General features: G+C 36.3%; 1 protein-coding gene across 2 annotated transcripts; it reads left to right on the top strand.

The window, feature by feature from the left end:
• Positions 1-2,591: 2,591 nt before the first annotated feature.
• On the top strand, positions 2,592-26,811 carry LOC117342401 (glutamate receptor ionotropic, kainate 3-like). 2 transcript variants are annotated; one of them, XR_004535850.1, is made up of 14 exons: positions 2,592-2,876; positions 11,394-11,534; positions 11,951-12,277; positions 12,688-12,878; positions 15,205-15,387; positions 15,939-16,055; positions 16,331-16,507; positions 18,388-18,479; positions 19,183-19,273; positions 19,768-20,095; positions 21,625-21,842; positions 22,161-22,429; positions 22,809-24,301; positions 24,386-26,810. XR_004535850.1 is itself a non-coding variant. In XM_033904559.1 (13 exons), exons 1-13 carry the CDS (start codon positions 2,798-2,800, stop codon positions 23,098-23,100), a joined length of 2,505 nt encoding a protein of 834 aa, XP_033760450.1. In that variant the 5' UTR covers positions 2,592-2,797; the 3' UTR covers positions 23,101-26,811. The 2 variants fall into 2 exon arrangements, 1 of the variants encoding a protein (XP_033760450.1); XM_033904559.1 differs by having other exon boundaries at positions 22,809-26,811.
• Positions 26,812-27,456: the final 645 nt, after the last annotated feature.

A 27,456-nucleotide genomic window follows, 5' to 3' on the forward strand; every position in this document is an offset into this window, starting at 1 on the left:
GTGGTCTATACGGCCATTTTAAGTTGAGGTTTAGTAATGTAAGGTATTTTAAGGATGGCCTTCCCAGTGTGCGAGGTACCTGCGTCTAGTCTAATAGACTGGTTATCCTTGAGACCAAATTCATAAAGGTCAGTTTGTATGATTTGAATATTCTTGAGACAGGGAGCCAGTCTACTAGTCTATATGTTTTTGTGTTTTTGAAGCCTGCAAATAACATAATATAATCACAAAACAACAAAGAAAATAATTTTTACTGTTATTTTTATATTTTTTTGATAAAAAATAATGATCAGGAAAGGAACGTTTGAGGTCAAGTTAAGAATTACAAAATCTGACGACAATTTGGTCTTTGATGGTGGACTGGACAATAGCGCATATAATATTTAGTTGATCAGAAATTCAAACCTGGATTTTTATCTGCATTTACATTTATATTGCACTTAAAATACTATATCACACCTTGTTGTCTTATACCTGCCATAACTTGTAATATGAATTTAGGCGTATGTAAAGCTATATACATGTAATTAACGACATGAGGGTCACTCCCCATAACTCAAAATGATACAAACTCATTCATGATGCATAATAAATTTGTAGTCCCACCTGCATAAATCTAATGTTTGCACGCATATAATATATCGTGTTACCTTCATATAAAATTTTAGGCAAAAAATGTAGTAGTAGAGCATATAAAGTTGTAAATTATATTTTGAGGTATTCAGTGTCGCTGAAAATGTATGAGGTCTGTATGTGTTATGATCCATTCAAGTTATTTCATTCACCTCAAATTGGTTACAAATACACTCCCTCTTATATATTGTCGTTTAATGTATCGACAAAAAGCGGAATTACCAGCCAGGATCATAAAGAGTGTAACAAAGCGATAAAAACACACGGAGCCCACCATCCAATGACCTTTGTTCAATCACTGTAAGACCTATATTTTCCTTGTTTTTTTTTTCTTCTTCTTCTTCTTCTCTTTTCTATTCCTAATTAATTGAAAACATGAGGAACCTACATATTAGATATAAGAAGGATCCTTTCAATCCTCTCTGAGGAATAACGGGAACAACTATCGACATTTCACAATATGATTCTACATGAAATTCATTAAATATCCATGAAGAACTAAAACTGGAACATGCATAACTAGGGACCAAAGATAATCTACATTAGTTTGAGAAAGATCCATTATCAGATGATAGGGTAATGGAATAATAGTCGATAACTTTTTGTTGTGGAAAAGGGCGAGGACTTTCAGATAGGATATAGTTTCTATAACTACCAGTGTGGAATGCTTAAAAGTTACCGAACATCTCTTTTACATTTACATTTCATTTCATCATTTTGATCACTAACTAGGATAAATTATTGAAGCTATATGTAGTATTGTTTCACTTTGATATATTCATCTACGAATGTATAGGTTTAGCCGCAAATAATTTCAAATGTCTTTGACCTGTAGCGTTTCAAGCTTAATATTCCATTTAATTAGATACGGAATTCCCACGAGGGTTGCTATGTATGTTTGTATGGTATTGGTATAATTACAAAAGGTATGTCAACATGATGAAAAGGGCAGGTTTAACGATCCTCACTCCCTCCGGTCAAATCTAATCATTTTCAACGCGAGTGTTCATTATATATTAAACAAAGAGTAATCAAGGTACAAATTGCGCTGATAAACTAAACCAAATATGTATGCCGTTAAAGATGTTTTGTCAAAGAGTCAATGTAGATAAAGGGTCATGGGCATATCTATACAGTGTATATTATTATTACCTCGAGGTGTATTGAATCGGTCGATATGTCTGTAGCCTCGATCTGAAAAGATATTTTCATCATGTTATTCTCTTACAAACGTCCCCTATCAGACGAAAAAGGAAATTAGGTAGTGTGTGTATGGATAGCATACTTTCAATACAATAGAGATTTTGTGTCTCTATTTGTTAAAAATATGTCGTCAGGAATACAAAATCGATCATGATATTTATATCGGAATTCAATAGTATTCTCAAAGATGAATATTTTATGAAGGTAAGACTCAACTACAGACTGAATTCAAATTCCAATAATAAGAGTAGATGGCATTTTACTTACATCGTGAAACTGTGCCTAAAGTCTTGTTATCACATTATTCAAAACACACCATTATTATTTATATCATGAAAAGTTTGGTTTTGTATAAGAAAGCTGGATAAATATTGGAAGTATTTACGGTGGTAGGTAAATGGATTATATTCCTACAGTTCGACAGTGACCTCACTACATGCTTCCTGCGACAGACCATTCTGCCATTTTACAAACCAATGGACTTACTGTGTGAATAACTATATATTTAAGTATACAATAGTTTGTAGTTACGTTGTACCAATAGAAAAATACCATCCAATGTGAACACAAATATATAGATTTATTGTCATGACATACAATTTATGGCTTGTTTGCATCAGCAATGTGTGAGATATTTGCCTGAAAATTTATAATGTGTACATTATTGCGCAAAGATCGACTGATAGTTGTATTGACGCTGTTTAAGAGTGCATAGTATTTAAAGGTCTACTATCTTCCAGGATAATCACAACCTATTGGATATTTACATTCGATCTCGCTACATGAATTATTAATTGAACTTTCTGGATGTGTTGGAAGTATACTACAATCAGTTGGTGTGTTGGCGATATACAACTCACACAGGGATACAGATAATTTGCAGTTTAAAAACCATCTTTCGGTATACATGTAGTTGGTAATATCGGCAGAGACTGATCATATCCTACTCTCGACAAAAGACATGGAAATGAACATGATCCTGGCGATATTGTGGCTGAGAATGTGCCTATCTTTACAAGAAACGGCAGTTTTAGACATAGGTATGTATTAGTTTTATATACATTGTAAACATTGTGATATCGTGATTCTAATGCACTTGTATCTTTCCGAAAATATTAGTAATTTGTGATTTTAATGTGTGTCTATATATTCATTAAGGTAAGTTTTAAATTTACACACAGGTAAATATTGTAGTAATGTGATTTCAGTGTGTTTCTATCTTTTCGTTTAGATACAATGCTTTATAGGCAAATAAGTATTATGATATTGCATTATAGGATTCGTCTATCTATGCAGGAAAACACTCTTAGAAAAAGGTTCTCGATTGTTTCGCGATTTCCCGTTTTAATTCGCCCACATCTGCCGATCACCAAAAAATGAACACACAGTACATGAACCAGATCATATTATTTTCGTTTTGCAGCTATTGCATTAAAATCATTCAACACAAGACAAGAAATCACAAATGGAAATGTAACAATTTCTTACCAACTCGCTAAATCAATAAGTCATCTGTAACAAATAAATTGCTTGTAAGACAAATTGATGGTGAAATTATATTGTACTTAAATTATAAAATAATTGTTACGGGAATATATAACCACATGCATAAGAAAACGAGGATTGTAGTTTAATACAATATAATCATGTGTGATATGCACATGTATATACATGCGTGAGGAAAACTTGTAGTACAAAAATGTACATAAGGTAAATATTCACGTTTTCCCGTTGTTAAAGACCAATGGTTTTAGTTCCATCGATTTTCTCATTTCAATTATTCTTATATGACCGGTATTCTAATATAATAATTATTATTGCACTCTGAAAGGCAAAGCAACACCGAAAAAATGGTATTAACGGAACAACATAAAAAACGAAATATCAATCTCTCTTGGTACACCCGCGAAGGAAGCTCAAAATTATCAACCGTTATGACTATGGTATTTAATATCCTAACGCAGAGACCTAGAGCCTTTAGGGAGTTCAACATTTTGCCCATCTAATGTAATATTGATTTAAATGTCATTAAAGTTATCTTGGTGTACCTGTTGTGTTGTGTAGGGTCTGATAAAGGTTTCTTTTACGAGTCCTGCTGGTGATGGAACCAAATATGGGTGCCATATTACATGTCACTAAGAAGGATGACACTCGAATATTATACTGTAAAAAAACAACAAAAACAACAACAAAAAAAACAACAACAAAAAAAACCCCGCTAAATGTCCGAAAGCATTCAATATAGAATATCCGAAATGCATACGATGATTGCATTCCAAGTTGATAAGATTCGATATTCAAGGACTTCCTAACATCACCATCTCCGTGATATATGTCAAATGCCGACGACATAACACGTGAGATGCATGTGATTAAAGAAGACTGCATTTGTTGTGCGATATGCTACCTTGCAGATAGGGCGTGAGAATATTACCTGCATTGCCCCAAATGCTTGAGCGTAAGAAGCGACTAAATTCTGGATCTTGACTTTTCTCATCATTCTTAATTCAACAACTTTATTCTTACTTAAATCTTCCCTGATACTGCCTCGCTACTTTTGACCTTCATCTGATCGTTCGCCCCTTTGAGGAATGCTTTGGTTTCTGTTCTCTGGCCGAGAATACTCTACCAGAGCCTGAAAATGGTAGTTCTTACTCCTACTTAGCGCTCGGTATTTTTGGAAAATCATACAGAGTTGTATATAGGAACACAATTGCATACTTTCTCAATTAAGAATCCTAAGCAGAGAATAATGATACAACCCTGCAAAACCAGTGACTTGCTTTTGTTTGGTTTTGGTTTTGTATTGTTTAACGTCCTACCGACAGCCATAGTAATTTAATGACAACCCCCCACGTGTGCGGGATACTTGCGTGTAGTGTAAAATATTTACGTGTAGAATATGTGATTTAGGAAGATGCGGTTTGTTGTTCGTGTCTCCTTGTTAAAGCTCGCAAAACTGATGTCGAATTTATAATGTTACCTCACTTAGGCATAATGTGGAAGACATCCAGCAGGACACCTCACCCGGTCACATTACACTGACATCAGACGAATCAGTCATCCCATGTACAGTGTACTTACCTATTTTTGTAAATAGATTGATGCTTCAATTTTCTCTGTCGCTAGATATTAAATTCTTAACGAATCAACAATACTTTCAAAATATGTATGTTGGTACATACACGTAGGCATATCTTGTTGCATAGACTGACGGCTTTCAGATAGTTCAAAATATTGTATATCCTTCGGATAGACGTTGTAGACATGTCACACGGTTAAAGAAACTATCTCTTGCAGGTTCCAGATCTATAAAATACCACAACCTTTTAAAGCACAAAAACATTAATAGGACTTTAAACAATACAAAACCAAAACGAAAGATGTGTTTAACGGTTAACGGTTCATTGCATACCATGCACTGAGGGTGGTCCTCACAGTTCAATAAGTAGGTATATGTTATATATGCATGACCCATCCTAATGCGGGCAAAGACACTCTCGTCTTTATAGCCAAATCATTCACAAATCTTTGATCGAGAGGAATGTGCTATCAACATATTGATTTAATTAATTTCATCACAGCGATGTTAAACATATACATGTTGTTACAAATAGATTAAAATCGCTAAAATGAAGTTTAAATCTAGGTGATGCAAGTGATCAAGTAATTTTCGCGGCACGGTCTGAGTTTACGTTACTAGGTATTCATATATGTTCAGGAACCCAGCAAAATATAACATGACAAATGGAGGTAAGGTTATGTACCAAATTAGTATCTTTAGTATAGAGATAATGTCTTAAATTAATGTTACCAAGACTCTGTAAGACAGAAAGAAAGTAAGAATAATAAATATTTCGTTGTTGAACTGTTGTCGAAGATAATAAAGCAGTCGAAAGTTTCACAGGTCAGGCGTAAGAATTGTACATGCTGCTCCCATAAGAGAAGTTAAATTTGGAATATCATCCTTTCTCTTCTTTCGAAACAAATTTCTTCTTCGGGTATAGACATGAACATTAAAACTATTGTTTTCCAGACAGAATACCATTATACAGTGACGTGGTATTTCGTCTTTGCTCGAATGGTCAGTTCAGAGGAATTCACTATTGCAATTTCAAATTTGATTTCACTTCAAGAATTATATTTACTGATTGTATTTGAATTTTAATAAATGTACACGTATATATGAACATTTTATGAGAATAGCTTAATATTCTATTCATTAAATTGAATGAAATTCCTTTTATTTGGAATCTCTTTTTGCTTAATGATGTCGAGAGATTAAACACTACACTTTGCTTGTCATTCCGGTAAGCAGGATCACCATGTACTTAACACAGTTGACATACAAGTACTTTGGTGGCCGACATTTTGAAAGCATGCGCGAGCGCAAACTTACCGTTCAAAATTGCCGATTTATTATCACGCAATCTATTTTTGAAGTAGATAAGATTGCAAGTTGTCATAAATTTGTGTTATTAATTTGTTGCTAAGCCATCTTATATATCTTACATATTTAAATGATCAAAATGTGATTGCTGAGAACAATACAGTTCGGCCATAGCAGTTAAGATAGATTTGCTTCTTTTAAGTGTTTAACACATAGGCACTAAGTGGTAGCCGGACTTGTTACAGTTTAGTGACTCTTTAAATTGGCAAAAGTATCTTATCAATTAATGTTACCTGACTTTGTTAATATATACCCTTTATTGAACTTAAGGTATTCATATGCCTCATATTTATACACTGACTTCCAAAATGCGATGTATCAACTTGACGCATAGCATGTTAATTGCCCGCGTCAAATTTCTTGCTGTGTATTTGACTGATATTTTGGGTTAATGGATGTCTTTTATATACTGCTAATATCTAAACCAATCAGATACACAAATAATGGTATCCCGGTCGAAATACCTGACGTACGAATGTTGGTTTCCCAAAGGAGAGCGTTCGTCGACCTAGTATGGAAGTCGTTGTGTTCTATCTCTATGTGAGACATATGAGAGATTCAAGCCATGGCGGTCATATTGGATTTCCGACATAAAACCCAACATCCAGGGGGCCTGTTTCCCTCACCAAGATATTTCAGTGATTATAAATACACTTACATTTGATCCAGGGACATTCATCTTTGGTCAGTTGAAACCTTGTTTAATTCCGATCATTAAAATATTCATCAGTAAAAAGATACAAAATTTGACCTTGTCCTTTTGGCCTTAAGACTTGCTCTTTGACCGGGATTTGTTAACATCAGTATGTAATGTTGTGAATTGAAAATCGCCGCCAAATGGCATGTACATCGGTCAATAAATACTGAAAATAAACGGCCGGAAACTAATTGTCTGAACAACAACAACAACAACAACAACAACAACAACAACAACAACAACAACAACAACAAAGGTTTTAATAATTGCCCCTATGGGGTCCCACTCCTCAGAGGTCCCCAACCCACCGTTTATACGAAATTAATTTTCTTTAAACGACTGGACAGAATCATGCCATTGAAATATATAGTAAAAAACCGGATTGTGAAGAATTTAAAATATTTCTCCTATTCAGCCCCACTGATGAGCCAATGGCCTAAAGTTATGAATAAAACTTGAAACTTGAAACTTAGCCTTAGGGTGTAGCGTCAACATTTATACAAAAAGACCAAATTCTTCCTGACCTGTTCTCATTCAGCCTTACAACTTATACAAGTTAAAGTCCCCACCACTGTTTTCAGTAAAATATAAGAGAAGTCAGTAATACTATATTCATTAGTACAGGTAATAGAAAATACAACATTTGATCTGTCACATAGGAATTCTTCAAGCAATCCTAATTTTGATCTTTATAGCGACCATCTTATTGAATCACCAACCTGTAGCTGTAATGGCAATACCAATGAAACAGTTCACCATTTTTCTGGTCTGTACCAAATATGACATTCCACGTCAAACTTTAAAAAATAAGTTAGATGTCAATCACAATCACTACAGACCCTTGATATACTTTTATCTGGGTGTGATGATTGTGATAAACAAACAAATATGAATTTGTTTCACATGTATAATAACTATCATAACTACCCCTAAATAAAAAAATGGCTATCCATCAGATATGATGGACATATGTTAAGTACGTTTCATGATACTGGATATGAAGCTAAAAATAATAACAGTCTTGAAAAACATAAGTAATGAATACAAATTTAAATAATATATATGAAGAAAAATTATCAGTTATTGTTCATATTTTCAAACATATTTCACGTTTGATCGATCTATGCTTCATTTTCTAATGACATCACATCATATTATATGTCAGTATATATACCATATATTGGTTTTTTTTAGCGAGTGTCCAATTTTCGCTATTTTCGTGACCAGACTCGGTCGCGAAAAATAAGTTATCGCTAAAATTGGCCACATTTTACAGTAAGAGTTAGCTCCCTTGTAGGAATGTTGTCATTGTCCGGTCACCTGTTTAAACATACAGTATACAGGTGTGCTTAATTGGCCGTGACTCGACTGAACTGTTTTATAAAATAAAAATGTACTCACAGTTGATCTTATGTTTTGTCCTTTGTATACAATGTAGATCGTTTTGAAATCATAACGAGAGTGGCATTGCCAAGTGAAACATGGCCATGCTACCATTTGTAACCGTTACACGGAAGAACAAAGAAAATCCGGTCAGGGACAGACCTGAGTATATGAAAATATGTTTCATATGTACGCTAAAATTTGAATTATACGTTGTGAAAACGCTAAAAATGAAATACGCTAAAAATAAAACGTGTCATTTTGTACAGAAAACGCGAAATTTGGCATACGCCAAAAAAAACCGATATACGGTATATATATATATATTTACTCCTAAACTAGTTGTTAGTTGCTATGCCTGTTGTTTAATCCTTTTCTCTTTTGAAATAAACTGAAATTGAAAAGTCAATAATAGCATTATAGCCAATTTGGCATTCTCCCCCAGCCCATTGGGAAGTAAGCACCAACATTTGTACAATTTTGAATCCCCATCAACTAGAAATGTTTCCGCTAGTTAAGCCCACCACAGTTCTACGCAAGAGCAGGACATACTTATTGCCTTGAGAACCACTGTATTAATGCCCATAGCGTCGACTGGTGTGAACAAGCCAATACCCCTACTGCGAGGTATACGTACACGTGTATCCTACTACACGTGATCTTGTACACGCTCACAGGTAGCTCGCCAAACCATGCACTGGTCGAAAAGAGCAACTGACGAGGCAAGACTATGATACCAACAGGTATCAATCGGGGCTTCCTCTGATAGCTGTGCTCAGCGGCTCGTACTCAACATGTTTTCAGGACTGACCCGTGAATAGGAATATTCTTGGATTGATATACCCTGTCAGTACAGGACGCCTCGCTCTGAACAAGAAACCCGATTATAATTTATCGTAATCATGATACACACAGCTTTTGTAACAGTAGGTTACATGAATCACAGTTATTCGTGTTCCGAATTATTAACAATGACAACCACGAAATTATTTACAGTCCTAACACTACAAGTAAGGTTTTCTATCCTTAGTACATTCTATCCAAATTGATTCCAGTTGTACCTTCTCAGCCCCCGGGGTCAGCCCCACCAGTTAAAGATTTTGTAGTGCTTTAGGTTATATATTAATGATATCTAGTGCATCGTTCTAGAGAAGAAGTCGATGATAGCAATATAGCGAAACTGTTCCCTGTTGGCCTACAGCCAAATAGGGGATCAGCCAACTGTTCCCTGTTGGCCTAAAGCCAAATAGGGGATCATCCAACTGTTCCCTGTTGGCCTACATCCAAATAGGGGATAAGCCAACTGTTCCCTGTTGGCCTACAGCCAAATAGGGGATCAGCCAACTGTTCCCTGTTGGCCTACAGCCAAATAGGGGATCAGCCAACTGTTCCCTGTTGGCCTAAAGCCAAATAGGGGATCAGCCAACTGTTCCCTGTTGGCCTACAGCCAAATAGGGGATCAGCCAACTGTTCCCTGTTGGCCTACAGCCAAATAGGGGATCAGCCAACTGTTCCCTGTTGGCCTACAGCCAAATAGGGGATCGGCCCAACCACTTCTTGTACTAATAGATGCTAATCAGTGATCATACTAAGTCTATTGCAAAAGCGAAGCCTAGCGGAGAGTAGAAAAACTACGGCAGGTAATCCAGTCTCTGAGAAAAAGTGGTTAACTTGCATCAACTTATACATGATGAATCAAAATGAAATTCAAGAAAACCATATAAAACTTAAAAACGTACGGTGAAATCTAAGAGTTTGATGAAGACCATTCTGAGAAATAGCGATTACAAATGTTAAGTGTCAAAAATCAAAATGACCCATCTCGGCCAGCTTTTGATACGACCAGTCTCAAAATAATACATGCACAGCGAGGTACTAAGAGAAACCTACAGGTGAAATTTGAGAAAGATTCATGAAAGAATTTCTGAGAAATAGTGATAAATATCTTCAACTATCATAATTCAGAAGTGCCTCATGTCGGACATCTTGTTTGCCGACTCAAAACGTGGTATACAATGTTTAAGAAAGATCCACAAATTTCCTAGGAAATGGGAACAACAAACTTCAACTGACAAAATTCTGCCTGTCATCTTTTTTTTCTGATCAATCTCAGAATAAAATGTGCCCAACTAAGAATCAAGGAAAATCTACATATGAAATTTGAGAAAAATACGTCAATAATTGAATTGTTGTAGAACGGTCTGACGCAGGACGGACACCGGACGAAGAGCGTTTTAAATACCCTAACTCTTCCAAAATGCTGAGCGTGGGAGTAAAATTTTCATTGTTTTGGTTGTCTGGAAATGACCAAGATGACTCTTCCGCAGCCATTATTTCTCAACTAAAACTGGTTTTTCATAGTATTTCATCTCCCTACCTCCATTTTGACCTTGATGTTGTGCTTCTGCTAATCAAGGAAGGATAAAAGTTATTTTCCATGGCACTTAACTGTTTACTTCCATGACGTTCAATACCAGGACATAGTAGCACGACACCTGGGAATTCTAGTTAACAGCCGAGAGAAGCTCATAACCTAACCTTTGGTATGATAGTAGATAATTTATTCTGGTCACGGTCGGTGACTTTTTCGTGCAGTCTAAAATTAGTTAGGGAAGGATCTCATTATCCTGTTGGAGATATATAAATAATAACCTATCGCATGGAGTGACAGTTCGGTGCACTACAGTACCGTTTATATATTGATTAAAATGAAGCAAACTGTCTGATGCGAAACGTTTTCCTGTAATTTAATAACGGTTGCTTCTCGCTCTATTAACTCTGTCTCCTGTTTATATACGCAACAGTTGAAGTAGTGATGCGTTTAGTATAATAATGTTAGTTTCGGTTTATTTTTTTTATATTATGAGGCATCATGTACACGAACGTTTTTTTCTACAAGCGGTCAAGTGTGACTCTTTAACCTTGAACGATGATGTCCCAAATTTGTAAAAGTGATCGGAGCCGTATGACTATTTAAACCCCTATCACATCAATAAAGCTAGAAATGTGATATTTGTTTGAATGCAGGGGTGATAACTCACGACTGTCCTGAACATGGCATAACAAATCAGACAATGAAATCAACATCGGCCAGGAATGAGCAGCTGGTTATTCAGTTACAATGGACATGCGTTGATGGCAATGAGAGCTACCAGGTACTTCGGTCAGGTAATAAATAAGGACATCACCAGCATTATAGTCGATTCCTTTTAAGTTGAAATAAAGAAGTATTGATTATATCTACATTTTAGTCAAATCTTGCCCCATTTTTTTAGAATAACGGTGTCTTTCATATGTCGGTATACTCTGGTTTTGATATGGAATGTATTGCCCGAATCTAGTTACATGTAGAATATACATGCAAATATGTTAATTGATTGTTTCTTGTTCTTATAGAACATAAGAATTGTACTTGTACTGTGAATCGATTTCGGAATTGGCTTATTGATTATGATGGCATTTTACGAATTGTGAGTAGATATATTACAAAATTAAAAACTATTTTTTATTATTATTTCATATCCCTAGTAGAACTCCAAAGGAAGTTAACAGTATTGATGTATATTAAAATTGATGATTTCCAGTGAGGGAATTCGGACATGAGCCGATGGATCTTATCTTGATACCCGATGACCTAGGATATGTGGATATTTTGGATGATGTCCAAGTGCTTACTCTTGGAGAAGTTAAACCTATACTGATGGATGAAAAAAGCAGGATTTTCCAGACTACACCATCATCTGGCTTGCAAACCGAATACAGGCGTGACTGCTCCCTGCCTCTTGGTATCGAAAATTTTCTTGTCACACTCCAAACCAACGATAATCTTACTCTACTAGGCTCGAACTTCTACGCCGTTGTACACCACCTCCACTGGACATCAATTATTATTCTTTATGAAAAAGCTTTGGGTAAGTTGCATCAGATTGCTAAAAAGGTTCATTTCACCGGTCCGTCTACCGCAGCCGTAGGATCTGTTTTGTTTTTGTATAAGCATTAATTAAATTTGATGGAATACTATAGTCCAGTTATAATATTCGCCGGTTTGAAAAAAAATCAAATCAAATAAAAAAAACAACGAAAAAAAAAAACAACAACAAAAAACAAAAAAACAAAAACAAACGAAACGAAAATCATTCTTAAAATACCAACAATGTTTCAAGACACAAATTTTGTTAAATTTGACTGTTGAGGAGAGGGATGAATATAGACTTAAAGCTTGGTTTCCAATCCTCATCGCTTTTATATTATGAAACTGTAGTGTGATATGATGGAAAAGTAAAGTATTGTTTAAACCAGATTTGAACGTTTTCTTTTGCAGTGTTTTATATAGATCAAATGATACGAACTCTATCGGAGAGTGGCGTTTTTATTTGGTCTCACGAGATTGACGGAATGAGTAAGGACCATGTTTTCTATTTACTGCAAAATATAGATGCCCGAAACAAAGACTCCAACGTCAATATAACCATCATCGCCTACAAAACGCATGCCGACAATATTTTATCGATAGTAAGTGTTTAATATAATTTGTAGCGTAACTATTCCAATCATTCAATGGTTGATATAATGGTTGATATAATGGTTGATATAATGGTTGATATAATGGTTGATATAATGGTTGATAACAATTGTAACAGAGTTTAAGTAGTCTAGCTGTTTAAGAGACTATTCATAACTGTGAATGTGTAATGTATGCCTGATTCAATACGCAGACGGCCAACTCCTCCGTCGTCGTCAGATGCAAATGTAAAAAGAGCGAGTCGGTGTGGCTTGTACAAAGTGTTACATACGGCCTCTGTCACCCAGCTGACGAAGCGGGTCGGTGTAGATAGTACGAAGTGTTTCAAACGGCCTCTGTCACCCAGCTGACGAAGCGGGTCGGTGTAGATAGTACGAAGTGTTTCCAACGGCCTCTGTCACCCAGCTGACGAAGCGGGTCGGTGTAGATAGTACAAAGTGTTTCATACGGCCTCTGTCACCCAGCTCGCGAAGCGGGTCGGTGTAGATAGTAAAAAGTGTTACATACGGCCTCTGTCACCCAGCTGACGAAGCGGGTCGGTTAAGATAGCACAAAGTGTTTCATACGGCCTCTGTCACCCAGCTGACGAAGCGGGTCGGTTTAGATAGTACAAAGTGTTTCATACGGCCTCTGTCACCCAGCTGGCGAAGCGGGTCGGTTTAGATGGTACAAAGTGTTTCATACGCCTCTGTCACCCAGCTGACGAAGCGGGTCGGTGTAGATAGTACAAAGTGTTTTTATACGGCCTCTGTCACCCAGCTGGCGAAGCGGGTCGGTGTAGATAGTACAAAGTGTTTCATACGGCCTCTGTCACCAAGCTGACGAAGCGGGTCGGTGTAGATAGTACAAAGTGTTTCATACGGCCTCTGTCACCCAGCTGGCGAAGCGGGTCGGTTTAGATGGTACAAAGTGTTTCATACGCCTCTGTCACCCAGCTGACGAAGCGGGTCGGTGTAGATAGTACAAAGTGTTTCATACGCCTCTGTCACCCAGCTGACGAAGCGGGTCGGTGTAGATAGTACAAAGTGTTTCATACGGCCTCTGTCACCCAGCTGACGAAGCGGGTCGGTGTAGATGGTACAAAGTGTTTCATACGGCCTCTGTCACCCAGCTGACGAAGCGGGTCGGTGTAGATAGTACAAAGTGTTTCATACGGCCTCTGTCACCCAGCTGACGAAGCGGGTCGGTGTAGATAGTACAAAGTGTTTCATACGGCCTCTGTTCAACCCCACACCGATATTGGATTCAATATAGCAATCTTTACATTTCCGGTCATCCGATAATCTTAAGTGGTCGGGTTCAGTGGTTCAGAGTTTACCTGCCACTATCCCTCTTTTACCCTTATATATACCTATTGCTCTAAGGAAGAGGAGAAGGTAGCTGCAGCATGTATGCTTGTAATGTATCATCTCCCTTCCGTCTTCCTAAAGATGCCTTAATTTTCATAGGCGAAACCGCTTGTCTTTAAATGAAATGGAAAACATCAATATTACCAAAATGTAATGATTTTCGCAACCAGTTCCTTTAGTTAGTTTCATATCTTTACCTTTTGACATTTTAGTTTGATATATATTTTTTTGTTAACGTCTTTCTTATCTGGTGTTATTTGGCACCCAAATTAATGGTAGGCGGTAAAACAATACAACATAATAGAATTTATTGTCGAACCTGACACCCCCTCCCTCCCCCTTCCCAACAGTGGCATTCGCTAGACAAATTGTCTTTGCCCGTCTGGAATGAGCCATACATATGCTTATTGAAGCATATTGACCAGTCTCAGTGCATCACAAACAATGAACAATTTAGAGTTAAAACATTTTATTAGATTGCATTGATATGCTAACAACAAGAGAACGTTTCTATAACGGAGGCATCTTGTTCTATTGGTAGGACGCATAGCTACGTTACCGAAGGGTCACTAGTTCGAGCCCGGAACGGGAGCTTTGTGGTGTCCTTTAGCAGGATACTTTATTCCGATTGGGTTCTTATCGACTGTATGTTCCCACGGGAATTGAGAAAGACTTTGGCTGAAGGCTAAATACCAACAAAGTATAATGTGTAAACCGTTTTGAGACGGGTATGATGCTGTGATATAGCGGTATATAGAACTCCAAATTATTATCAATATTACAAGCAAACTGGTAATACGTATTTAAATATCAATGCATTTAAAATGCTGCCGTTTTTATCTCCTTTGTTCATTGAAGAATACAAAAGACTGTGAGCTACTGTCCACTGTTTGCTGGCCCTAATTACCTTTCCTGTATAACAATTTAAAGTGAAAAAACAAGCATTCAAAAATACCACCTATCTTAGGCAGGGCAGTATGTCCATGAGAACAACAGACGATCGTCATTGAGCCTACGTTCCCTGTGGTTGGTGTTCCGATTGGACGACAACGATAACTTAGACGAGATACAGAATGTTACATCAGATATCGACAATGTGGCCGTCGTTACTCTTCCAACATTTATCACGGATATCGTGATTAGCAATGGGGTAAGTTGTCTATTTCTTTCGTGGAACTTTCATTCAATGTTACCAACCCTGTCAATATGTTAATGTCTTGTGTCTTTTTCACTGGAGTACCATGCTGAAGGAACCCAACACGATTCCTAACTCTCACACGTTGTATTGACGTAACGTTAGATATAAGTAGGTTTTACGTCTTCGTAACAACGTAAGAGAAATGGAGATGGCATCAAGTGATGGTGGTCGGGACAGTGACGGGCATCAGTATTTATGAGAGAATGCTGAAAGGAGTGCAACAAAATAGAAAATCAAGATAGCTAGATGGATAACCCAGTGATCACAATAACAAGTTAAGACACTTTAAAAATATGTATGTGATAATCAATTTCATAACCATAATTCTATAGATATGGACATAGAGGCATATGCTTTGCCTGTGCCTATCATTTATTTATCTTATCTTAGGTGTGCAAACTAGCACCGACAACAGTCTGCACACCTATCTATTTACTTATACACGAAAGAAAGGATCAGAAACCATCTCCTTATACGAAACATCACAATATTTACATTTACAGAGGATAGATATACTCAATCTCATAAGAAGAACACTTTACGACTTGGGTTCCAATACCACAGTGACATTGATTAACCAAACAGACTTAACTTTCATATTCAAAGAACAACTAAAGGCGGTGAGTATGCACAGTTATTCTTCTATATATTATATTGATTTAATTTTGTACCATTTCACACGTTATATTAACATGGAAAATTAAAATCACGGAGTAACTTAAACAATAGTCTTCTTAGAGGTTAAGCGGAGATCCCTTAACCTGTGATAGACAGCCGAATATATACGCCACAATGTGGCGTTATTTCTATCGTTAAAAGCGAATGATATTACATAGTGACTGGGTGAAAAGTACAAAAATTGGACCAGCTAACCTGTGTCCGTTTGTTTTTATAGCAACTGCAACGTTGTCATTGGTCATCGGTTCAAACCCTAATGTTCTCAGTCGGGGGGCGTAGTTGGAGTAGCGTGGGATATGTTGCCATCAGTGGACAGACAGCTTTCTTCGCCGATATCTTCCCAAATATGGCACTTGGCTTCAATGGCCGTAAATTTCATGTCACCACATTGGAGGTAAGTATTCACAAAGGTCATGTACGTTGTGGTCAATCACTGACAAAGCATTATTTGCAATACGTTTGAGAAGAGCTTCCTTAGTACATTTTGTCGCTCTTCCTGCATCGTGTACATCATCATAAATCGACTCACCTCATCTTCCATCGGTTCCCTAATCCACTATCAACTAACTTCATCCTCCATCGTGTCCTTCATCCATCATCGACTAAACTCATCCTCCATCATGACCATCATCGTCGATCGTGACCAGCATCCTATCATCGTGTCCCGCATCATCCATCGTGTAATCTCATCTGCGATCGACATACCTCATTCCTCCATCATTACCATCATCCTCTATCGTGACCCTTATCCTCCACCGTGTCTCTCGTCCTCTATCAATTTTCAATTTCTATGGCAAACGAACCGACTGAAATTAATGCTGCAGCATCACAGTATTTGTCATTTAGATAAGAAAACAATTGTATCTCGTTTCCGTCATTCCCCTTTATTATATTTTGTATTTGTAAAACAAAATCCGACTACATTTTTTTGTTCTGATCAGTCAAGAACTGAACATGTTCAACATAAGAAAAGATCAATCTACAGCAATGATTTCAGTTAATATTTTAGTGTTTAACGTCCTATTAACAGCTATAGTACGCTCGTAGACAAAAGCAGGTCGATCTTTTTTTTAACCTAAAAGTCTCAAAATTTTCCAAGGACACTTAGGTTCCAAGAGAATCGCACACATGGTAAGTCTATGTTTTATCTTAGCGATAACAATGCTCAACTGCATCAAAGAAATTATCATAATCTAGGATAGTACACTGTTAGCCCTGACGACTGAACGACCATGCACAGGCTTAGCTGAACTATTAATGATCATATCAAACTTGTCACTGTCGTTTACTCGTTATGGAAGTATTTTCAACATGGCGAGTCAAGATGATCACATAAGGTAGTGGTGCACTTTAAGCTACAAAATCGCTTAAAAAGTTATTGGAAAGACCGTTCCTTAATGGGTACACGATAGCGATTATGGTTTTGATTTATTTGACTAATATTTCAATATTGACCATATGGCCTGAAATCTTACATTTTGTACGTTTTGCGGTTGCAGGGGTTGCAATAATTTGACATATGCTAGCGGAAAAAAGAAACGCAAGTTTATTTCCGATAGCTATTGTTTTAAATGATTCTTTGATGACGTGTTCATGGTGGGGGTTTCTCGATTTTATTGAGTACATTTTGATGAGTTATGGTGTCCTATCAGAGTGCCTGCGTGAGTTGAGCGACGTTACATGAGGCAGAAAGTCACGACAAACCCTAGCAATGTGGGGCCTCGCATTGTTCTGCTGCAACGTAAAGTTACGTTGATGGATAAAAGGACGAACGTGTGGCCTCACGACCTTATATCTTACTGCTGTAAGATTGCCATGGATAACAAAGAAAAGTGTTTTCACGCCTTGAGATATCCTGGCCCATACCATAACAGACCCTCCTCCGAATATTTCGCTTTCTGTCAAGCAAGCCTCAGAATATCGCTCACCACGACGTCGGTAGACACGTTGTCCTTCATCTGACTTGTAAAGTGTAAGACTTGTCAGTAAACAACACTCGTCTCCAACGGGCCACTGCATTATCAGAGCAATTGCCCTACCCCTACCAACCCACTCAATTACGGCATACTTCTCATACCGTATTCGATTATCAGTCACAGCCTGGTTCATGTACCTAATAAAAAACTAATGTATTTGCAACTTTAACTACTACATCTATTCGTGACACCATTTTTTACAATTAAATTACTAAGACATCAATTAGAGTATGGAAGATAGACTATTCTCTGCTTTTATTAAATATTTTAATATTATAATGATGAATATATATTGCAGTGGGCGCCATTTGTTACTGCTTTACCAAATAACACCTACACCGGTTTATGTTTTGACCTGCTTGACCATTTGGCGGCGAGCCTGAACTTCACGTAAGAGTTTACACTACCCTTTGGAATTGATGTTTTCTATCTGATTTGTTTGTATGATTATCCTTTGTTAACATCTGTACAGCGAGTGTAATAAGTTATCTAATATACTTTGAACGTGATACCCGTTTCAATTTTAATTTGACAAAGCTGAACAGCAGCCGTCTTCATATCAACATCGTTGGCATTGGTATTAAGGACGTAAACCCCAAACAAACTATCCGTATCCAGATCTGCAATTCGGTATGCACGGACTAGCCGTTCATAATAATGAGAAGAGTATTGCACAGGATATAATGTTGTCATACATCTTGTGGATCTGTATTTCACTTTCCACCAATTTTCGAATCATTATACCCCATGTTTGCAAAAGTTGCGATAAGGGTGATGAAACATCGAATCTCATCCTAGAAAAATAAGGCTTGAAGTCTAAATCATATTTCTTCCAGAAGTTGTCTTCCGATTATGTACATTTTTTCTGCAGTAAAAGAAGAAAAAGACTAAATTCTACAAAACCTGAATATTTAAATACGTTATTTTTTTTAAAGTGACTTATGCATCTCCGTTCTAACAATAAGTTAATAGTGGACTTTCTTTTAACACGTATTTGTGTTTAGTCAAAGTACATGTATGCAACATCAAAATATGAATTATCATTCCCTTCACAAAATTAAAGTGTGTGCATTACATTTATTGGTTGGTTCAGGTATGAAGTTGAGGAACCTGCGGATGGACAATGGGGAGTACTCAATTCCAATGGAACATGGACCGGCTTAGTTGGTCAACTCGAAAGATGGGTTTGTAATTCCTTAATTCTCAATCGAAGTGAATCTTCAAAAGATCATTTTATCTAAAGGGTATGAAATCTAAATTGCATTAATCAACACGGCTCAATTATACAAACGGCAAATTATATCCATTGGTCTTAACGTAATTACAATTTTTCGGATTTACGATTCCTGGTCATGTACCGCTAACATACATGTTTTTCGTAGCGCATCAATTTTAACACGAAAAATATCAAGCATGCTTGAAAGAGTTCGTACTGCAGTATGAGAACACGATCATTTTATTCAGACGAGTTGAAGCACAACACCAATACTCGCATGAAGAAATGAAATATAATAAATTTTAAAATAATTTATTATATTTCATTCGTCCCTTTGTCAAAAAAGATTTCAAATTAGATATAATTTCGACATCATATAAATAAATTTTAAAATAATTTATTATATTTCATTAATCACAAGACTTTAGACTTACTTTCTACAATCTGCTTCTATTTTGGCAGGAGGTAGACATTGTTGCAGCACCTCTTTCGGCACAAGCTAACCGGGAAAAGGTGATGGACTTCACTTACTCCTACTTTATTGACTACACTACCATCCTTATGAAGAAGCCTGACCCGTATGAGAAAAAATGGCGCACTTTGATCGACCCATTCAGCGAGCAACTTCTCCTTTGTGTTTTATTATCACTGCCGGTAATGTCACTTCTACTGTTCTTGTTTGAGCGTTTCAGTCCCTACTACGTCAGAGATGAAGAACGCGAGGGAATGAGTGGTCTACACACATACCAGGACGCTTTCTGGTATATGTATGGGGCTCTGCTCACACAAGGTAGGCACACTTTCACAGGTATATATTAAAGGTTCCCATGTCCTCAATGTCAAGGTCATGTGAAAAATAGGTTAACTTGGAGATTGATTATTAACAAGAACATATGTTCATCAAAGAATTCACTGGTGTGCGAGTTGATGAATTCGTATCTAGCTAACCAACTAACTAAATCTAACCATTTAGTTCTTTCAGATAAATTCCGTTTGGCATAGCTACTCATATGGAATTCTCCATTCACAAATTTTCACAAAAGTAGTCATGCAATATGCCAAAATGTTTGTTGGGACATGTAGTTTATTAAAATCACCAATAATGTGCTGTATATGCTAAAGTTTTCATCTATAGACATAAAATGTAGTAAGATATAGAATGGAATAATTCTAAGTCACAAAATGCGCAAACCTGAAAAATAGCCAAGCTGTTAAGCTCACAAATGTCTATAGCAAAGGCCTGGGATATTTGAAATGAAAATGTGCATAATATCACACAAATGTGGCATAAAGGAAGGCATTTCAATAATAATTAAAAAAAAATCTCCAATATTATACTTTTAAGACATCTGATCATAGAACGAAGGACATTTTAGGACAATTTGATCAACTGGTGAGTTTTGGAGCCTTTTTCAGAAATATGCATCTTTTACGCCACACTGAACACTTCCTTAAATTACTTCTTGTCATCTTGTCTTCCTTTCACATATAGAATTCTTTATAGTGTCTAATTAGAGCATTTTTTTATATTTGAAATACCTCCTTATATTCCATATTTGTGTGATATTATTCACAACGCCTTTTTCAAGGTCAAAGGAAAATCAGTAATGATGCATATTATAAAGTCAAATCTGGACAAACAAATGACCCTATGTGCTTTAGACACTTTGGAGCAAAAAAAGCCATGGCTATTTTGTGTAATAAATGCGATACAAATGAACTAATTATGTGAAAAATGCAGTTTTCGGATGCTGTGTTGAAATTTACAAACAGCTTAACACATAAGGTTCCAAGGTTTGCCATGATATATATACTAAAGGTTGATAAGTTACGTCTCTTAAATTGCATCATAGAAGGAATTTATATGCTTGTTAAATATCACTATATTGACTGGATTTGCTTTTTAAATGTCCCTTGATTTTATACTCATCATATTACTTAATTTATTCTGAACAACGATCGCTAATGCACGCACTTCGTTACGATAGTCTATCGTGTGCACATGTATTCTATTCTGCATATTTTTTTTCAGAGTCCGTGCGTACATTGTATATCCTGTAATGTTGCGCCATCCCATAATCGTATTTCAGGGTGTTTGATATAGCGAAGCGATTATATGGGTGCGGATGTTCCACTAAAAGTGAATCAAATTGTTGTATATTTGCCATCGAATTCAAACTAAGTATAGCGTCCACATTAGCCACGTATACTCAAAATGCTTAAATACTTCCTTGATTTACCATGAAGTAAAGTAGGATTTACTGGAATCCGTGTCCGTTTATCGGTCTGTCTGCACACATTTGTTTACCATTGTTATAGGAGGAGAACATCTCCCACAGTCACAAACAGGGCGAACTTTACTGAGTTCCTGGTGGTTGTTCTGCATTATTATGATGGCTACATATAGTGGAAATCTGATAGCTTTCCTGACAGTTACCAAGGACAAGCCTCCATTTTCTACTGTGGCAGGAATGATACAAATGGACAACTACCGCTGGGGCACCATCGGGGGCAGTTCCTGGATCGATGCATTTAACGTAGGCATATTCTTTTCTACCTAGAACTTTTTGGAAATTTTGTTTTGTTTTTTGTTTTTTGTTTTTGTTTTTGTTTTTAATATTTTATATATATCGTGTCGTCTATATACTTATTTGTTTTATTTTAGAGAGTGATTACCAAAAGTGATATTACTTATCTAATTGTTGTGAAATTATTTAACCATTTCAAACACGTCTCCTTCAGACTAGGTCGCTCATGTAATAATATACATTAAGGAATTCGATTTTTGCAGAGATGTTACATTAGATCTAAAGTGTGATAATAGATACATTGATCCCTATAACCTTTGTTTTCAGGAAACTCGAGTTCCTGCGTTTATGAAAGTGTGGGAAGGGATGTTGAGATTCAACGCCAGTGATCCCAGTACCCTTAGTCCGAAATCAAGTGTGCACTTTGAAAAGGTGCTAGCGGGAGATAACTATGCTTACATTGGAGACAAAACTCAAATGGAAATCAAAATGGCTGAAGAATGTTCACTGTTAATGGCTGATGATGAATTCCTGCCGTTACAATATGCCTTCGGATTTCCAAATTATTCCCCTTACACAAAACTTTTTTCAGACGAGTAAGTATACATTTTTGTGCATGTTTGATAAAGTTTAGATGAGTCGTCACAGCAAAGTTGGAAGTGTCAGGCATCAAACAATGGACAATTGTTTTTTTTTTTATAATTTGGATAACTAAAATGAGTATTTACCTAAATGTCTGCCGAACGTATGGTTATGGTAAATGAGTTTCACTTGTTTCCTCAAAACGAAACACTTTGAAATACATATTTGTATATCAATTTATGCTCAATTCACGTCTTTCACGAACGTTTGAGTGCATTATCGGTGTGTATTATATTTCCAAGTATATTTTTTGTGCTATTTGGTCTTCGTTTTACCAGTTAGAATTTTGGCTCCGTTAATATGTCGGTATAATTTGTATCTTTGTATATTTAGGTTACTGTATGTGCACGAGAGTGGATTATTGCATATATGGAAAACCCGTCAGTGGCCCCAACGTAGTTTCTGTGCCAGTGAAATGGTGACAGTTGCAAAGACTATCACTCTGATGGATGTCCAGAGCGCTTTTTACCTGATAGGGATTGGCATAGGCCTAGCAACACTGGTGTTCGGCTTCGAAAAGATAGCATATTGGTACAAGACTAATTGTAAAGGTCAACATGAAGCAATAAATATGGACTCGGATGCCGTAAACATTAAGAATATTTATATTACAGACAGCGTATGAATACTGGTTATAATCGTATCCATCGCACACAAAAAAATATATATATATTGAAAGTTCATCAAGGAACATATTGCAAATAGGCAATGACCAAGTGATACATACTGCTATCAATTATGTTCAATTCCTTTTGGAAATGTTTTATTTGACTGCAATCTTAGGTTATTTTTTAGTATAACTAGTGTATGTTTCATAAAACTACGAACGTGCCCTCGAAGATGATTCCAAGAATGTTGTAATGAAATGATTTTTTTTTCATAACCGGAATACAATATAATAGCGGAACGAATGTGCCTGCAATATGACATTTTCCGTTTGCCTTTGAGTTGGCATCATCAAAGAAAACGCCATCCTTTAAAACATATCTGACTATCACTGTAAAGTCTTACCATGGACAGATATGACTGACTTACATAAAACATTTTCTCGGTGACTCTTTTAAGGAAACCTTTATGTTCTGTCTCTTGGCCTATATATATATACATATATTAAATTCTGCTGCTACCCTCGCTTAACGCTCAGCATTTTGGGAATGTGACGACTAGTTCGCCCGTTGTCAGGGTTAGCACATTAAAGTAGACATCAGTTTTGCCTTATCAAAGGGAGACAAAGATAAATATAACACGGTGTCCCAAAACACACCTTTATACGTACACTATACGCATGCCTCTCTCACGCAATAGAGAAAGTCCTTAAAAACTTTGTTGATAGGACGTTAAACAATGCTATTCCTGGCCTCTGCTGGCATTGTTGTATTATGTTTTACCTTTCAATTTGTCAAGGTACTCAGCATGATTTTTTCTCGTTCGGTATTTTTGACGGGTAGAACATTACATACTAGACTAGCAAAAGTAGTCCTCCTCTGGCATATAACCTCTTTGATTGTCCTTAATAGTTATGATATTCTTAAGATCCTATTAACACTATCAATGTCATAAGGGCCGATCAACACTAAAAGTCATAAGGGCCGATCAACACTAAAAGTCATAAGGGCCGATCAACACAAAGTCATAAGGGCCGATCAACACTAAAAGTGATAACGGGCTATCAGTACTATAAAAGGCATAAGGGGCTATCATATCGACATTATAAAGGTCACAAGGGCCTATCAACACTTAAAGGACAGAAAGGCCTATCAACACTGTTAAGTCATAGGATCCTATCAGCACCGTAAAGGTCATAAGGTCCTATCAACGCCGTAAAGGTCATAAGGTCCTATCAACGCCGTAAAGGTCATAAGGTCCTATCAACGCCGTAAAGGTCATAAGGTCCTATCAACGCCGTAAAGGTCATAAGGGCTTAGCCGTGCCAACTTATAAAAAGGTAGTTATTTCTCCTGCTTACACCCAATAACATGGTTTATGGTAAACTTGGCAAATTTCCACTTGAAATTGAAATAAAATTAAGGATGTTCATGTCTTTGCATAAATTAATCATATTAGGAGACAAATTGTTTAGTACGTTATATCGCTAAATACCAAAAATTCAAGAAAATCAAAGAATTTAAATGGCTTAGCTATATAAAACAAATACTTTTCTACTATCCAATCATCGTCTCGTGGACAATGCTATTCTATCTTTAAAATCAATTTAGCATTGAGTCTTATATAATTTAACTTAATACTCAAGAGCGCAGTGTTATCAGCAAATATAGAATGTTAAAATTATTACTATACAAATCCAAGTATAACTGAAATGACAGGTATGTTTAAATATTCTAACAGATTATCTTTATATAGAGTGAGTCATTTCCTTAAAATTGTAGATAATACTTTGAATTTCAAGTTAAATATAGATAAGTATTCTATTTCATATTATGTTGTACTTATTACGTTTCTATGAATAGTGAGATAGCATTTCTTATAATTACGACACTCTTGTATTTTCACGTTATTACCTGTAAACCATGTACATTGTTTTGTCATATTGACCTCTTGATACACAATTTGTGTTCTGAGTGAAAACAAATCTTCAAATCTTGCTTAACGCTCAGCAGGAAATGGCTTGGTTTGGTTTTGCTTCAAATTGTTTAAGTCTTCTCAACACCATTCATTTAACAACTTCGCTGAGTTTTGTAGGTAAATTATACAAGTTTTTCAGATTAATTTTTTATCAAATTAATCTTCCATATGTACCTAGTGTTATACATCAAATGCTAGGATATCACCCAAACATCATTTTCTTTACAATAGTTTTCACCTATGACCTTTCAGGTAGGAAAGGTCAAAGGTCTCAAAGATAACAACTCGTTAAAAATATGATTTTTGATGTTTAACTTATTTGTTCACACATAAAAATATTAAACTACAAGCATGCGTGAAGATAGTCTAACAAGATGACCTAGAAAATGCCTGTGATAAAGGTTTTTCAAAGGGTTTCGCAACAGGACCATATATGGAAAAAAATAACAAAACAAAAAAGTTTTTAGCGTCATAATAATCACTATGATATATTTTCAAATATTTTTTAATGAAATGTATCAGTTGCATCAATATATTGAACAAAGAAACGGATATATCGTTTTATTTAGCACCCAAAAAGGCCGAAAAACAAAACAACAACATTGCTATGAAGGTTTTTCTTTAAGTGTGTGTCTGTGAATGAAAATATTTTTTATATTCATTTCATGGACTAAGGATAATACTTTGAAGTATGAATAAAAATGCTTACTCTCTGGGATATATACATTCCCCTGGATTATACAGGTATGTTACTATGGGAGTTCTCATGCCAAAACAAAGGAGACAATTCGTATTACATACCACTGCACTTTTATCTGGTTAAACATCACTCATACAGGTCCTTTCGGCAATGTTGCCTAATTAATCATAAACTCCTTATTCGGCCTTTTCCTGTTCGGATAACAAGGGCAAGGACATAGAAAGAATAATAACGGACCTCAGATATTTGGCGGTCTTGGTTCACAGTTATAAGCAATTAGCTATGTGCCTCAGGGGTCCAGTACTTGTTTGTCTAACTCAAGAAAGAAGATGGAACAGTTCGATTATGTATAGACTATCGAAAACTCAACACAGTGACTAGGAAAGACGTATATCCGCTCCCTGATAGAAGATGCCCAGGACACACTTTATGGGGCCAAATGGTTAAGGAAGTAAGATCTAACTAGTGGATATTGGCAGTACGGACGAGGCGGGTAAACATAAGACAGCATTTGCGGACCACAAATATTCATATCAGTTAAATGTAATGACATTCGGGTTGTGTAATTCCTCTGCAACATTTCCCTGAATGATGCAGCTGGTTTATTAGAGCGAGTTCAAGGAACAAGTAGCTGTGCTATCTCGATGACATCATACTTTTCGGTGACTCGTTCCAACCCGCACTAACAGATCTGAAGGAAATTTTTGAGTGTCTCAGAAAAGCAAATCTCACCTTAAAAATGTTCTCTATTCCAATCTAGTGTAGAATACCTAGGGCATGGGGTTTCTGAAGCTGGTATAAGCTGTAACCCTGAAAAAGTAAAAGCCGTAGCAGAGTGGTATCGGCCTACCGATATTTCATAGCTTCGAAACTTTGTCGTTCTGCCTGGTTCGTACCTCCGCTTCATAACAGATTATTTTTGTAGTTGTCTCCCCTAATGTGCCAATACACATTGGAACACCCATTATTCAATTGTCTTTACGTTCGATAATCTACAAACGCTTTTTATGTATTTGGTTATTATTAGATTAAAAATGATTTGATTAAACAACCCTGTATTTGCGCTTTACTTCTATAATATCAGTAAAAAAGAAATGCGCCATTTTTTTCAAAATTCTTTGATTGAAGAATTATCATATTAACCTGTGTGTTCATGATATCAATTTGTCGTCTGCAAAATCATTCATCGTCAAGATGTCATCCGATTCTGAAGAATTTGATTTTGAAAAAGCAATGACATGCCTTTCCCTACGGAAACTTTCAGGGTTTCGTTACATGAGCATGAAGATGAACAAAAATTATGATGTAAATCTTGATTTTGCTTGTTCAGAGAGTGACGATATCAATACTTAACTAGAATCTGTTGATGTGGGACTTTTAATAGATTTACAATCCATCACAAGAGAACTTACCGCCCCAGCTGACACCAATCTTCCTTCCCCTGAAACACCAGCAACCGCACTATCATTACTTACAACCCCAGAAACAATTACCATACCATTCTCATTACTTACAACCCCAGAAACAATTACCATACCATTCTCATTACTTACAACCCCAGAAACAATTACCATACCATTCTCATTACTTACAACCCCAGAAACAATAACAATACAAGTTAAACAGAGATGTTTAAAGTAGACCAACCTGTACTGGCAGTAGATTTAAAACTAACAGAGCAACCAGAGCAAAGCTACT

This window comes from Pecten maximus, chromosome 14 (genome assembly GCF_902652985.1).
Source record: "Pecten maximus chromosome 14, xPecMax1.1, whole genome shotgun sequence".
NCBI classification, from domain to species: Eukaryota; Metazoa; Mollusca; class Bivalvia; order Pectinida; family Pectinidae; genus Pecten; species Pecten maximus.